Consider the following 15,744-nt stretch of genomic DNA (forward strand, 5'->3'; position numbering starts at 1 on the left):
GAGCCTTGACTCGTGCTGACAGCCACATGCATGTGTGCGCTGGTTTGCTGTCACGGCTCAGTCAGATGGAGATGGAATACCGTCATGCTCATGGCAATACACCTGCATCGACTTGTAGCTGTTGCCAGTCCGAGTCAAATCAACGTTTCATTGTCCACATGAGCGCTGTATGTCGAGGCTTCATCGTGAGCAAGTCGAGCTCTCAGGCAGGTGGCGGAGTGGGAATCCACTGAGAGCCACTTTGGAAGATCCTTTGTTCATTCGTGCTCAGAGTCGTACTGGAAGGCAAGACATGGGGCAAGGCGACGGAAGCTGGGAATGACTCGACTTTAACCTGAATAACTAAAGGTCTTTAGCCCCATTCCCACGTGAAGTGGTTGAATGAGAAGCTCACTGAACGTGTATGTGACTGTTTTAATGATGTGCCAGCGTATTACGTCAGTTACAGGAGCTAAAAGGATTTCATCGACTCTTCATTTTTTTGGGTCGGAGTAGACGCACGCCATGAAGCCAGGGTGACCATCTCGCCCCTGAAAATCTCCATCAGTTTGGCCACCTGACTCTCTTCATTTCAGCCCAAATACCTGGGAGTCAAGACCCACTTCCATCACAGCTCGGAGTGACTCCACCGTGGAGACCGGCCTCGTGTTGAAGGACATCTGAAGACTACGGTCACGGTCCACATCCCGGCTTTAAACGGCCGTTCACTTGAAGACGGGGCGGTTGGTCTCGGTGTGTGTCAGTAGAAGCGGGACAGGACTTCTTCAGCGGCGGATCATGACGCCACCCCAGGCGTCTCTGGCACCCGAGTCCAGAGGGGCTTCAGACTTTCAGAGCTGCTGGCGCTGACACGACGGCCTCAGCGGAGACGCGCCACGGGCTCCGCGCGCGCTCACCAGCGCCAGTCCGCAACCACATGCGGGAAAACAGCGGCGCGTGAGCGGCTGGCGCATTCGCCAGAGCCATTTCCTCCCGAGAAGGACGTGTGAAGACGCAGCCCGAGTCGAATGGAACTTACCGGGATGAGCGTGGGCCCGCAGGAGCAGCCAGGCGGCCAGCAGAAGAGAGCCAATCCACCCGCGGCACCAGCAGGGTTGCAGCAGCCTCCACATGATAGTGACGCGCGCGTCCACATGCAAGCCTCCAGCAGCCGCAACTGTTGAGTCCGTCCTCCCGAAGAAAAGGCAGCGCAGTTCCCGATCCTCCCGATATTTCCCGGGCGCGGCGCTCTACGCCTCTATTCTCGCGGGCGGCTGAGGCCGGAGGATGCGGTGGAGAGGGCTGGACAGGCGGGCAGAGAAGCGTCCGAGGCGGTGATGGCAGTGGAGAGGCGCGGCACGCTTCCCATCCCTGCGTCCGTCTAGGAAGTAGCGCCTGATCTCCAATCTGCCGGAGACTTTAAAACCATCCTGGGAGAGGGAGAGAGAGAGAGAGAGGAGGAGGAGGATGGTGGGGATACAGTGAGGAGGAGGAGGAGAGAGACAAGCCAGTCGGAGAAGAAGCGCGGCTCCTCTGGATCCTAGCGCCGCTGCCTCCACCACTGTCACCACAGCTACTCGGTCGTCACAGACGAGTCTCGTCATGGGGTGTGAGAAATGAGCCTGGACTGACTCACGGGTCGTTGTAAGAGATGACTGGCACCGGGCCGTGTGTTTTTGTCCAAGAAACGTTGGCAGCTGCAAATGACACTGGCGCACACATTGCTCATGCGCAATCGTCAGAGGATTCGCAGTCTGCAGTGGTCAGGAGTCGCGAAGAGGGCGGAATCACGTGTGCCAAGTAACCCCGTCCATTTGGAGCAATGTTGAAGCCTGTTCAGAGTCAGGCTCAGTTGCGAGTTCCCCAAGCCTCCTGACTCTCATTCACACTCCTGGCTGAAGTGACCTTCATTCCTCTCCTCAACAGCTCGCACCTCCAACTCAACGCTCGGTCAGTTCTCCAGGAGAGAAGCAAACACGGATGGGCGGATCCTTGAGGGACTCCTCTCTCCTGCTTGGATCCCTCACCTTTAGAGGCACACCTCACCAGTGTCTCCGGCAAACTTTGCACCTCCTCCACCAAACAACGTGAACCCCTCACCTACTGCCTGATGTGAGGGTACGAATGGCTCGATCAGTTCATGTTTCCCACGTTGAATGTGTGACTGCCCTCTCTGTGCGCATGCGTCACTATCAACACCAAATACTCTCAGAATTAAACAGATTAAAAAAATATATATGTTGGCAGGGTGACCTTCTTGTTTTGTTTCCACTGTGCAAATCAGGAAAGCAATGAAAACTTGAAGTTACCGATCTCTTTGCTTACTTTTTTATTTCTTGAAGATAAATGTCATGAAAAGTGAAAAGGGTCACAGTCAGTCAGGCTTAAAATAAGTGGCCAAGTGGACACTTGCATAAATCTGGGCTCCATTTTAGCATGAACGTAAGGCTGATAAGAGTGATAGTCAAAGAATAAAACCTTCATTTTACCAACATTTGCTGTGAACCACAGAACAAATTGTGGACTCGTTGTTTCTGACATCATATAGTATAAAATGCTCCCAGTTGGAAAAAAATATATAATATAAATAATATTGTATTTGTTCCCAAGCACTTCACTGAGTTTGACCGGATCGCAAACAATAGTTAGGTCGGGTTAAAAAGCGGCTTCCCGTTGCTTCCGCTGTGGCAGATGCGATTTCAGCGCTTCGTCATAGAACAACTACACTACCCAGAATGCACTCGCCGCCGGCGCTTCAAACAGGGTGAGTGTACGCGCGTGTGTTCCTGTTCCTGTCGGATGAAACAGCGCTAGCAAACAAACAAACAAACAAACAAAGGCAGTCGTGGCGGAAGAGGAGCGCTACTCCCACAGTGACCCTTCTCCACGTGTGGCGGGACGTGACCCTGTGACGCGCGTGTCTCTTTGAAGCAGCTAGCCGCGCTAACTGTCGCGGTCCTCCTCGGTCCACCGTCCGCGCCGGGACCCCACGCTCCGCCAGCCCAGCTGTGTCCGTGAAGCCGCCGTGGAGCCTGGGTCACACCGCGCAGGTACTGCTGGGTCCGGAGCTCCGGTCGGACACGCGCCTGCGTCTCTCTGGAGCCGGAGGTGACGTGAAACCGACTCGCTGATTGACGACGTCCTCGCGCGTCTGTGGGCAACTTGTAGTTTTGTTGACTTTCGCTCGCCGTCAGCGACGCCACGTGCGCGCGCGCTGTTGAAGCTCGCCACAAAAGCTTCAGTCAGAGGCGACAACGTGAGACCTTTTATCAGTTTTGGAACGTCGCTGAAATGAACTGGGCCAGTTCTTGTTCCATTGTTTGAGACGGCGAACGACATGCATTTCCTGTGTGTGACCTCGTCCTCGTGCGTTGATGAACACATGAGGTGTTCTGTGAGTCACATCAAAGGACCCTGCTCACCTGTGCTGACGTGAGTCCCGTGGTCATGAACCGCAGCTCCAGCCCCAGAAAGGTGGCGTTTAAAGTCGTGGCTCTCTGTGAATGCAGCTGAAGAAAGAGCTCACTGACTCGACAAGCTGGTGACTCTCACTCCCCAATAAAGTGGCGCCCGCTCTGGCGTCTACCGGCAGCAGGTGTGTGAGGGTGGCCAGAGCCGGGAGTCAGGTCTCTGGCCACTGCTTCTCCCAGCATGCACCTGGGGCCAGACGCCAGAGCAGGCGATCAGGAGAGTGAGTGGTTATGAAGTCGGTGAAGGAGAACGTTGCTTCCTCTTCCTCCCTCTGCGAGTCCCTCCACATCCACACGGCTGCATGCAGGTGCTGCATTCGCTGACGGCCTTAGTGAGTCGTGCGGCCTAACGTGGCTCGCGACCACTCCGCTGACAAACTTGTGAACAGTGATGCAGAATGTAAGCGCGCTTGTTTCAATTATGCAGCGTTTATACGAGCCGCAGCAGTCGCTTGCATCGTTGAATGAGTTGCTTCTGATTCATGCATAATTCACTAAAGGCCTGTCCGCTTTCCCCAGCTCGTCTGTCTTGTGTTGATGAGGTTTGTCCTGTTGACATGAGGTTTTTGGGCCATGCTGTGGCCTTGCTGTAAAAAAACAAACATGATCCCAGCGGCAGGCTTTAAGATGGAGGGCGTCTGGGGCGTCGGGTGGAAGCCCTGAACTGCAAAACACTCCAAACCGGGCACCCCGTTTCCTGAGCAGGACGCCCCGTTTCCTGAGCAGGACGCCCCGTTTCCTGAGCAGGACGCCCCGTGTCCTCAGCAGGACGCCCCGTGTCCTCAGCAGGACGCCCCGTTTCCTCAGCAGGACGCCCCGTTTCCTCAGCAGGACGCCCCGTTTCCTGAGCAGGACGCCCCGTTTCCTCAGCAGGACGCCCCGTGTCCTCAGCAGGACGCCCTAAATGTATCACCAGTTCCTGTATGAGGCCCAACTCCTGGTGTCATCTCACTGCTTTACATTCAATTGTGTTTCCGCCCGGTAATTTCACCGAATGTGATCCAAAGTCACAGATTCTCCAACCTTTCACAACCGTATTTTGGTTGCCATATTAGTTTACCGCCATCATCTGGCGGCATGGAAGCTGCTATTGATGGGGTGTGTGATGCTGCTGACAGGAGGAAACGATCCTTCACTAAACTAACTGCTTTCTCATGGGAGGAATATTTGGCGCCCCCAGTCGTCGACCTGGTGTGTTGTGAGGGGGTGGGTTGGGGGCGGGGTTTTGGACGCCGCATTTCAAAATCCTAGCTAAAAGCCCATCCAGTGGGTTCTGACATGTGGCTTCATATTGACATCCCAGTAACTCGTCTTTTATGATTTTCTCCACAGAACGTTGCACACTCAGTTCGCTGTCGCAGCCCAGTCACCCGCCACAGTGTTCGTCACGCGTAAGTACCTTTGTTGTTCTCCAGACTCAGTGTCCAAACTTTTGTGCAGAGGATATTTGTAAAAATGCCGTCGCTTGATTGAGCTTCCGAGTCGATTGCTGGATTCATGAGTGATGTCGCCTCTGTTGCACTGATATATGGGACGGCCTGCATGACGCACCATGGTAGCGACATGTATTGTCCATTCCAAAGTCGGTTGTGGCGTTTCCCATCAGTCACTCTTTCACCTCCTGCTGCCGTCCTGCCTGAGGGGTGTGCGCTCTGACAATGTTCCTCTCCAATCCTTCAACATGTGGCTTCCAGCTCATGATCCTGTCTGACTCCCTCTTCACTTCCACTGCAGTTGTTCACAGTCTCTTGTCCTGTCTGTGGGAAAAGAACTAGCCATATAAAACGGCTACCTTTCTTTTGAACATCACATCATCTTAGTCTCGACCCTGTCCAGTCATCCTCCCTGCACTCGACATTCGCACACTCACATCCACCTCTCTGCTCTTCCCTTTCTCCGTCTGCCTCCTCAGTCTTCTCCCCCACTTTAGCTCTCTCCTCTTCAGCCTACTGTTCGGCTGCAAGGCTGACCTTGTCGACCCGGCCGTCCGCCCATGCACTTCCATAGTTAGGATTGGGGTTGGGGAGAAATGAGAAAGAACAGAAACTGACTATCTGTCCCTCATCTCTCCATAATACCTCAGGTAATGATAGCAGCCGTGAATGTAATGTGAGTGGTAACGGAGGTGCTTGTCTGTAGACGTGATTGTTGAAGTAACATTGAAGTCCTGACGTTCTGGTCGCACCACTGGGAAGAAGGGACGCAGTTTCAACTATTGAACTGTATGTTCAACTACATAGAAAGATGAGACTGCCTCCTTAGTTTGCTGGCCGACTGTCAGGTTGTAAACTGGGTGGCTAAAGCTTGGGCTACTGTTTGGATTCTCCTGGAAAATGGGACATTTAGAGAAACTCATTTCTGTCATTCCTTCAACTCCTCAACATGGATATGCAACTCAGCGTATGAGCAAGGTCAATCCTCCACAAGGAAAGAAGGCGGGGAAGATGAGTGCGAGGAGGTGCGGGAAGCAGTGTGTCAGCGCAGTAATGAAGCATCGCTTGTTTTTGTCAGCGGCCTCCGGCACAGATGGAGGCGGCCAGGCGCGTGTGTGAGCGCTCACCACACCACTGTCTGCGCTAAGCCCCGTCCTCCATCTCACTGGGATGGTGGCATCAAGCAGGAGGCTTCACTTCACATGGCCTGCTTGCTAAAGCGACTCAGACTTTGAAATTCAGCTTCCAGGAAGACGTTTTCTGTTGCGTGTCTGGGCTGTCATGTCATTCACTGGCCCTGAACAACTTCAAGGCGTCGATCATTTAATAGCGAGTGACTTTCTTTCTTCATCTCCACACCTTCTCATGGTTGACACCCAAGTCTTATTACTGTTCATCCACCACTAGGGTGGACTCTGGAGTATCATGCTCCGCTGATGTAAATGTAATGATGGTTGTCATGGAAGAACCATGACTCCTCCACCTCTCACTGAGGCTTTGTGTACAGTCTGTCGCCAGTTTGACGACGAACATTGGCTACGATCCACACGCAGCCGTCCGTGTTCCGATCCGATCCGTTTTCCCTGCTGGTTTCAAACAAGTGTTCTGTTAAAGCTCAGCCATTTCTGCCGTCCGCAACGATTGGAAGCCTTGTAGTACATATGCCAGAACTGCGGGGGCGCTGTAATGCTCTAGCAAGAGACGCGGTAGATTAGCTTGACTGCACTGTTCTTCAGCTCACTGATTGGGTTGAACCGCTGAGTTCGGTACTTTAGCAAACAATTGGTCTGTCAGTGCTTGTTTGTTCACTCTCTTCTGTGATCTGTCATTCAAGTGGAATTTCTTCAAAGTGAGTAATTGCCTCCATATTTCCAGTCTGCTGGTTGTTTTCTGCTCTTTCCATACATTATCTCGCCCACGTACTCTCAGGCACTTGCTGCTGTCTCTTCTGTCGTAGAAATAAACCACTCAAACGTAGGTTTTCTTGTGTCTTCATCGAGAGAGAATCCTTTTGTCTTCGACCAGTGGATGATTTTCTCCATTTCTGTTTCACTGTGCCTGATGAGTGTCATCTGCAAGCAGCCCATGGTTCATTCTGTTCTGACCCCTCACAAACATCATTGATATATGGCCCATATACTAATGTATTTATATATATATATATATATATATATATACGTGTGCTGGTTCTGTCATTTCCCTGCTTTGAAATCAGGTCTGTTGAGTGAAATGCCTATTTCAGATCCAGAATTCACCGTTTTGGTTCGCAGCTGCTGCGCTATCCTCACACTGAAGAGACTGTTTTCTCAGCTGAAAATCATGTCATCTCTATCAGGCACATAAAAAGGGAGAATTTTGTTTCCAAAGAATGGGCTGCATTCCTCCCTGGGATCCTAGCGTGGCGCACTGCGCGCTGACGGCCGTGTAGGCCACTGTAAATGCCACATTTCATGTATCATCAAGATTCCATATATAACCAGAGGCTATTAATGCAGCGGAGCGTGCCAAATTCCATTTGTGAGAATATAGCCATTACTTTTTACTTGGTGATGTATGACAATCCGCAGGGGCCCAGAGAGCATGTAGCAATTTGTGTTAGCACTGGCAGCCACGTTTTAATCACCAGCTGCGATTAAAATATCAGCGTGTCACTGGAAATGTTGGACCTGCTGGATGGATACGCTCACATTTGTTCACTCAAAGGCTTTTCAACTTTCTTTCTTCATGGCTGTGTTCACAGAGATGATTGCCTAGGTCACCACACCTAACTAAGGTTCTCATAAATGGCCGCAGCCCTGTCCTGCCTGTCAGATCCGAAGTGTGGGACACTGCTCCATTCTCCATCGATAGTGGGAGCAGAAGGTGTTGATGTGTGGCCCGCGCTGGTCTTGTTCTCAGCAGTGGTGGGGAGCGTTTTTGTGTTTTCTGTTTTTGATACAGGCTCATGTTAATTCATGTTTTTTCCTTCCGTAAATATCTATCCTTCTTCGTGAAGCCCTGTTTATAGTGAGTAGATCAAGCGACTGACGCTCCCTGCTTTAGCTGATCAGGCTGAAATAAACGAGAAATATGTTCCTTTTCCACGTGACGGTCCGCGGGAACGTGCACATCATCGCTCCGCTTGGCTTTGGCCGCCTCTCTTCATGTCTTTCTCCCTGGTCTACGGATCTCGGATGCATGTGGATGGTGCGTTCAGGAGCGTCGGAATTTTCTACTCGAGTGAAAATAACTGGGGTGAAGATGGCTGACAGTAGTGGTGGGTGGGGGGGCGTGTCTCCACGAAACTGACACCTGTGGTCACAGTTCAAATTCATGACTGACAGTTCAGATGCTCTGCACTTGTTTAGCGTGGATGCAAAATTGCGCTGTCGTTGAAAAATGCTTTTTGAAATGAAGAAGGCAGGAGGAGGTTCGTGAAAACACATCTACATTTCAAATATGATTTTGAAATGAAAGAATTTCTACCCAGGAATTCCGAGGTGTGATAAATCTGATCACATCTCAGTCCATTCATTTGCACGCCTTCCTCTCACTACGTGCTAAACCATGTGTCTACCCCTGAACACTGCATGTTCAGTGGAGCAAACATGCCAACTGGGACTCTGACGCTGTTGTGAAGCTGATCTCAGGTTTGTCCGTCGACGACGCAGACAGCGACAAAAACCCCAGGACGAATGCAGCGTCTGGTTACACACGACGTCTCTGTTGTCTGTGGTGGAATTCCACAAATTGTGACACCATTGCCTCTCCAAGCAGATACTGCTTTTTTGTTGTATTTCAAATGATTCTGGGCATTTCAGCCTATGAGAGAACATCAGTTCACCGCTTCCTGACTGCAAGTCACACTGGGGTCTGGGAGAGTGTTTGAGAAAACAAGTGCGGCCTCAGTACCAGACCATCCACCAGAGGAAATTGTTTTTCAGCCAGCGCTACCATGATAAGCCTGGTGTGAACTGGAACCGAGTCTTCATGTGCAGTATGTTCCATAGGATATGAATTGAAGTTCATGCCTTTGTGCCCAGAGGAGCACTTATTACAGCTCTCACGTCAGCGATGCACAGCAACTGGCTGCGCTCCAAATTCGATTTTTCACTAAGCCAAAGAACAAACAAATCCACGAGGCATCTCTGTATCTGGTGGAAACGCACAGCTCACTTTTCCCTTTGTGAGTCTCAAATGAAAAACAAAGCAAATCCTCTAATGAAAACAATGCAATATGCTGTTGGATGTGAGTGTCAGAGCATCAGAAGTCGTGTGCTTGGACTTGCTTGTTTCAGCTTCTGCTGGGTCGCCATGTCTCCCCAAAACATTGTAATAATAATAGTAATGAAAAAGAGGAACGTTTGAGTGCAGTCTAAAAGTACGTATGAAAAGTGTGAGCACTTGTGCCTCTGAATGCAGTTTGGTGTCAGTCTGGCCTTGGTCTCTGAGTGATCTGCTCTCAGCGCGGCCTTCACTACAACACCACTGTACAATACAGATATTCCCAAGCGGCTGCATCTCATTCAGTGTGCCGGCGTCGTCCACGCATGGATATGTGTCCGTTAATCTTTACGTCCCTGGGCTCGTCTGAACAACTGCTCTGGAGGTAGCTGGTCCAAAAGGCCAAAACTAGAAGCACCAAGGCACCCAGCCCTGATTTCAATGGAACTAATGGAAACTAAACTCTGTTGGCTGCTTTCTTCAGGAGAGTTTCTGCTTTTCTCCTTGGGTGTCCTCCTTCCGTCACTCCCCTCAGCCCTTTTAATTACTGTCTCGCTATCAGCCACCCAGTCCGTGCCTGTCACCCCTGGGAGGAGAAGGGAAAGCTGGGGCCGCGGCTGGAGGCTGCCGTCGAACAGCAGCACTCCCAGCGCATCTGCTTGTCTCCGTGGTGCGGGAGGATGACGACGTCACGATAAATGGGCTTGAAAAGACGGTGGCCGGGGAAGATTTGCCAGACCTTCTTTGTCTTTTGCCATTTCTTATCAGAGCTTGTCAGATGGATGGATGGATGGATAGATATGGACAATCCATGCTCAGTCGCACACATTCCCTCCAAGCAAGGTCAGCGGTTTCTCGCCGACTGGGATGAGTCACTGTCGGCCAGAAAATTCATTGTCCTGACTCCTCATCACCAAAATGTCCTTGCTTTTCCATTTTTTATTTGACTTACATGTACACAGGACTGTTAACCCTGAAGTTTAGCATGGTAGAAAGAACAGTCACATGACACCAGGTTGGTGGCCATGTCAACTGCGGCTGCCAAACAAAACTCTGTCCACCCTATCATTCTGATACTTTGTTTCTGAGTGGCTCCTTTGGACGCCTGTTTGAGACGTCCTCAGGTTCCTGCTCTGGTTCACGAGACAATCGTACCCAGGTCCTCGGTCCAGGAGACCTGGGCATTCATGATTTTTTTTATGTTTCAAACCTGTTCAGTGTAAGGCTTCACACCAGCAAACTCTGACTCAGACCGAGGTCGATCGCACTTGCGATGAGTGCAAATCCGACCATTCAAAAAACACTTGTTCTTGTCATGTCCCAAAACCAACACATTCAACATGGTGGCGCACCTCATTGCGTCAATATCCTGGTGCCTTGTCCTTCACGACAAAAGACATGCAAACTACAAAGACGCTGACTTTATCGGTGGATAGGTGGAGACAGAATATGTCGACAGTGTGTGTATTCACGGATGTGTATTTTTAAATGGAATTATTACATTTTTTCAGGTCGTGTTTTAGCAGTCGCAAAGGTACGATTAATTCTTTGCCATGGATGACCTGCCGTTTATTTGCGGCGCCATAGGTGAGCGAGGACCTCTGGCTCTGACTCTGGAGCCTGGTCTTTTTGACAGTTCCTATGGATTCATCACCCTTTCCCCAGCCTCCCCCCCTATACCTAACCCTCCAAAACACATGGCTGTGAACCAAAATAGAAAACAGAAACCTCACATCTATCACTCCAACAGCACCAGCCTGACTCACTGATGCAGACGCTCTCCCTCCACCTGAGCTGCCTCATTCTCTCTGTGACACCAGGTGAATGGACGATCCTTGCTAGTAGAGTATTTGGTGGATTTTTACTCCTGATCACCCCCCATGTGGCCCAAGTGTAAAATCATTTGGACTTTTGTACGCCTGACCGTCAATCAGGAGACAAGAAACAGGCAATGGCAGTGTAACTCAACATGGGAAGGATGAATTGTGGCTGACACAGTGCTGCATCTGTGCACCCAGCAGGTCGGAGTGTTAACAGTGCACTTTAAACAGTGTGTGTGAATCAATCTTGTCGAGTGAATCAATAGAGGCTCCTGTGCCAACCAAGTATTCCACAGTTGCCCACAGATGCAGCTCACTTAGAACGTTGCTCATCTCAATGCCCACCTTGTTGGCTCCGACCAAGGCCCAAGAGCACAGGACAAACTGCAGCCGGCTCAGGTGGATGCTGCTACCTACCCTTTGCGCTGAAAGGGAGCATCGTAAAACAAGGTCTGCGGGTTAGCTAGGCAGTTTTTTAGCTAGGAGGGCGTCTGGGCGTCTGCAAAACATGGAAAAAATGGACGCCCGATTCCCGACCGAGCTTGGCCGCCAGATTACGCCGGTTTATGGCGGCATTTGGTGGCCAAGCTACGGTCGAGAATCGGGCGTCCATTTTTTCCATGTTTTGCAGACGCCCCCCTTGCTAAATGCCTGGAGCTAAGTAGTTACACGGTCATAGACTCATAGTGGTGATCCACATTCATCTGCGTGTGGTCATACAGCACTGTTTTCTTAATTCTGCAGCCTGTAAATTTGACAAAGATGGTTCGCGGCTTTGCCCCTCAGTCTTCAGGTCTTGATACTAGTCGTGATGTGTGCAGTCCTCTGCGTTGGGGAGGGTCGAGTGCATCTTTCAACATGTTTTGTAAGAGCGCCACCATATCTACCCCCTTTACTTCAGGTAGTCCCCTGGTTCTTAGGATCTCCCGTCGCGCTCACACGTCTTCCTCCGGCATCTTCGGATTAGCTTGGTTCTGAGTTAGCTTTGGGATTAGCTGGTTGTATCACGACGTCTGTTTCAATTCTCTCCGTCTTTCTGATGATCTTTTTTTTTTACTCTTCTTTGTTCACTTAATGTCTGAAAATTGTACCTTGTGTCTTGTCTCTGGACTTGTGGATGTTTATCCAGGAAGCCTCAGGGGCCTCTGGAATCCTGCCGAACTTCTTTGGCAGAATCGTTCCAATTCTAACGTTCAGATTCTTGACCATTTGAAGTGTGCGGCTTCGTTGGCAAAATTGTCTCAGGAAAAGCCTCACATTCGCTCCCTGGGAGTCCATCGTCAGTTCCTGTCGTGTTTGACCTGCACCAGCTCTCTGGCCCGGAGCCCAACGCCCGGCCAATGTGGCCCCGTCACTTGCCTTTCTCATGTGGACACGGGTCATTCCCCTCATCTCCCCAACACTTGTTTGTGCCGTCTTTGTCTCAACACGGGTGGCTTCCTGCCAGGCGGCCTGTCATCCACCAACTCTGGCAGCCATCTTGTGACCTCCATATGTTTGACGACAACGTGACAACGAAGCCTTATTAGTGCTGTGGAGCCATCTGTAATTAAACCTGCCTTGTTATTGTCTTTCCCTCATCCTTGCAGCTCCAGTGCGGCTTGTCTCCATCGATCCCTCCATCCTGCTTCTCATTACCTGACTGTTGGATCGTGGGAACCTGCGAGCTTGAAGGGAGGTGTATTTACTGCATCCATCCATCCATCCATCCATTAGTGCAGTGGCTCCAGTCATTGATTTTTCTCGAGCAGAGGAAGAGAATACAGAAAATATGATTCAAACATTCCACCGATCAGCAGCATGGCTCCGCGCTGCCTCGGTGTGGTGCAGATCAGATGGGAAAGTTGGTCAGTCAAATCCCGGCGATATGAAGTATCGACACGCGAAGCGCCGCTGTGCTGACGCGGCAGTGCCGAATCAGATGGATCCATGTGTCTACGGATGCATCTGCACAAAGGTGTGTGCTTTTAATAGATGTAGCAGGAGTGGGTGGCAGTTTTGTCCCACATGGCTTGAGTCAGCTGAACACATTTATTGTCCTGAACGAAGGGTGGAGGAGGAGTCGGGGTCGGACAGGCGGCGTACAACTCAACTGAATGAATGGCAGTGTGTAGCACTGATGGAAACCTTGCCAAGTGTGTCGTCGATGGCTTTTGGTTTGACACCAGTGCATGAAATCTTTGACTCGCTAGTAATTCAACTGTAGATGAATTGACCAAAAAATGCATGTGCTGATATTGGCAGTCACTAATGATGAAAGTATAATGCAGTGGACTTCCCTCAGTCAGAGAGCGTAGCTGTCTGCAAGCAACACAGTTTGGAAGTTGAATGAACCGAGATCTTTTGGACTGGGCTGTAAATGTCCCCGGAGAGTCCACGGTGCCCATCAGGTTTTGTATTTGATGGACTCCTGTCCTTTCTTGACTCTCAGTCACCTTGTTGCTGCTGCCTCTCTCAAGCTCCCCTGCCTCAGCTGAGCCATTGTCTTGGTGAAGGGCTCCTTCTCTGATGGATGTTCTGCAAGGCTTGAATCTCAAGTGACACATTACACCTGCGTGAGTGCAGCATGATGGCATCACGGAGGTGAGGGCTCTGTCCTGGTGACCAGTCACAGAAAAGGCTAATGGAATCTCAGCATTTCCTCACCTGAAGATGGTCTGCACCGTCAGTGTGACCGTGACAGTCGCTCTCTTCTACTGGAACTGCCGAGCGGCGTCGGCGAGTTCGAATCCTTCTGCAGTGTGAAGGCCTCGGTTTTGTCTGATCATCTGAACATCATGATGGAAAACAGTCTGACGTTAGATTTCCAGGATTTCTTAAAGCTTTCGGTCTCACGTGTGGCAACACACAGTAAGCTGGAGGAATGATTTACTGTTTGCTAGGCAGATCTGACCCGGTCGTCAACAGCATACGTCATCACTCCAGCAGCAGCTTCACTTCCACTGCTGTCTTGACGCTGTTGTGGCGAAATAAATTCAAGACACTCAACGTTGAGGGTCTTGGAATAAGATGGATGAAAAGACCAAAAAAAGAATGGTAAGAAATGAGTAAATCAATGATCTAAGAAATTCTGAAATAAAATAATTGAGTAAAAATCATGAAGGCATATTTTGATGTTTATTTATACTAGTGCCACAGTATATCCACATTTCTGTCCTCACTTGGTCGGTGGTACATGAAGTAATAATAGTAAAAAGTAATGACTCCATTCTGAGGCTGGCGTGGTTTACTGGGCACAGCAGACACATGCAGTCTTTTCTCCTCTCATGGTTTTATGTTGGTGATGCTATTGTACTGGTACTTTTAGTTTGTTCTTCTCCTTTTCTTTTCCTTTGGGCTTCTCCCTTCAGGGGTGGCCACAGAGGATCCTCCCTCTTCTCTCAAACCTCATGTCCTCCTTCACCACCTCCATCATGTGGCCTTCCTCTCCACCTTCCGCCTGGCACTTCCAACCTCCTCCTCCTCCTCCTTCTTCTTCTTCTCCCTTTCTCTTTGGGATTCACCACCTCCATCAATCTCCTCTGTTCTTCTGATTTATTGATTTATATATTTTCCAAGCTCAAGTAGCATGTGGGTAGTCCTAGTTTCTGGGACAGTGCCAGCGATTTTGCAGTTTTTGTTTCTCATTTGGACACAAATGAAACGTCAAACAAAATAAATCAATGATACTTTAGTGTTGCGTCTGTCCATATCTGTACATTACAAGTGGAAAAATAAGATTCTGAGTAGATGAAAGATCGTTGGCGACTTTTGCCTCGGTTTGCAGATGAGTCGCTCAAATCCCTCCAGAGATGTAAATATGATGCTTCGGTGTCTTGTGTTGAGCGTAACTCGGATCTCTTTTAAGTGAAAGCCGAGTTACATAGCGGTGCCCTCCAGAGCCTTCTGCCACGCTGCCCCTGGGGTCCTGAAGCCTGCTTCATTTCAACATCTTCACCAACTCCCCAGACTGCTCGCGTCCTTGTTTTTCACATTAACAATGGGGGCTTCTGCTTTCGTGCCATCCCTGAAGGCTTCATTTAAATAAATGAGGAGTTTATGGTTAGTTGAGATGGGAGTATTGAGGATCTCCTGGCAGAGCGGGAGCAGGTTTGCTTTGTCAAGGACAGGGATGGAGAGCAGAGGAGAGGGTGTGGGGAGGATGGAAGGAGTGCTTCAGGGAACAAAGAGAGTCAGAGAGGAGGACAGGTGGTGCTCAGGTGATGGATCAGGTCGTTGAAGAAATTAGCAAGGTCAGAGCGAGGGCAGCGTTTAATGGCTCTGGAACTGTGAAGGCAGTTGGCTCTAACGCCACTGTTGGCTTGTCTCGACCAATGAATACAGCCATCTGTCTTCCTAACGTTGTTCTCTCTCTCTCTGGTAAAATTCAGCGCAGCAGAAAGGACCTCGACACTAGCATCGTTCTGTGTTAGCGAAGGCTGTGTGATCTCACCCCCAACACCAAACGCTTGCCCAGGAACGATCAGAGGAGAGGTCCTCTCATGACCGCAGCCTTCACAGTGAGGCGTGATGACAGAGAAACGGTCACTTGAAGAATGGCTCCTCTGTCACGCCTTCGATAACTCCACTCTCAAACATGTAATGTACAGTGTGTAGGTCTGATGCCTCAGCAGCTTCCAGGTTGTACGACATCCTCCCTGCCTGAAGGCAGTAAACGTCTTCTTCCACTTTCTGTTGAATCATCTTCTCCCCGCTGCTTCCTCTCTGGCAGGAATCTTCTTCAGGCCTTCGTGGTGCAGCAGTCAACTCACTGACCCGACAGTTGATTGTGGTTTTGGCAGGGAAGTCTTCTTCTCCATGACCGTGTTTATCCTCCTCCGTGTATGGCTTCGATAGAGA

At 50.2% G+C, this 15,744-nt stretch overlaps 2 protein-coding genes across 11 annotated transcripts in view; one reads left to right on the plus strand and one right to left on the minus strand.

Annotated features, from left to right (window-relative positions):
- The window catches only part of LOC128760206 (receptor-type tyrosine-protein phosphatase gamma-like), a 64,136-nt gene extending 62,490 nt beyond the window's left edge, over positions 1-1,646 (minus strand). For 2 of the 7 annotated variants that reach the window (XM_053867325.1, XM_053867329.1), the window contains exon 1: positions 1,019-1,642. In XM_053867325.1, the coding sequence (XP_053723300.1) occupies positions 1,019-1,112 (94 nt within the window). In that variant the 5' untranslated portion in view covers positions 1,113-1,642. Of the gene's footprint in view, positions 1-1,018 lie in introns of all 7 variants that reach the window. The other 5 variants (XM_053867332.1, XM_053867333.1, XM_053867326.1 and 2 more) reach the window with 4 other exon arrangements.
- A 1,092-nt stretch (positions 1,647-2,738) lies between these two features.
- fhit (fragile histidine triad diadenosine triphosphatase) overlaps positions 2,739-15,744 on the plus strand; it is a 133,522-nt gene continuing 120,516 nt past the window's right edge. For all 4 annotated transcript variants that reach the window (XM_053867541.1, XM_053867542.1, XM_053867543.1 and 1 more), the window contains exons 1-2: positions 2,739-3,029; positions 4,782-4,840. The gene's annotated coding sequence lies outside the window, so the exon portion shown is untranslated. The remainder of the gene's footprint in view (positions 3,030-4,781; positions 4,841-15,744) is intronic.

The sequence above is a fragment of the Synchiropus splendidus genome, chromosome 6 (genome assembly GCF_027744825.2).
Source record: "Synchiropus splendidus isolate RoL2022-P1 chromosome 6, RoL_Sspl_1.0, whole genome shotgun sequence".
NCBI lineage: Eukaryota > Metazoa > Chordata > Actinopteri > Syngnathiformes > Callionymidae > Synchiropus > Synchiropus splendidus.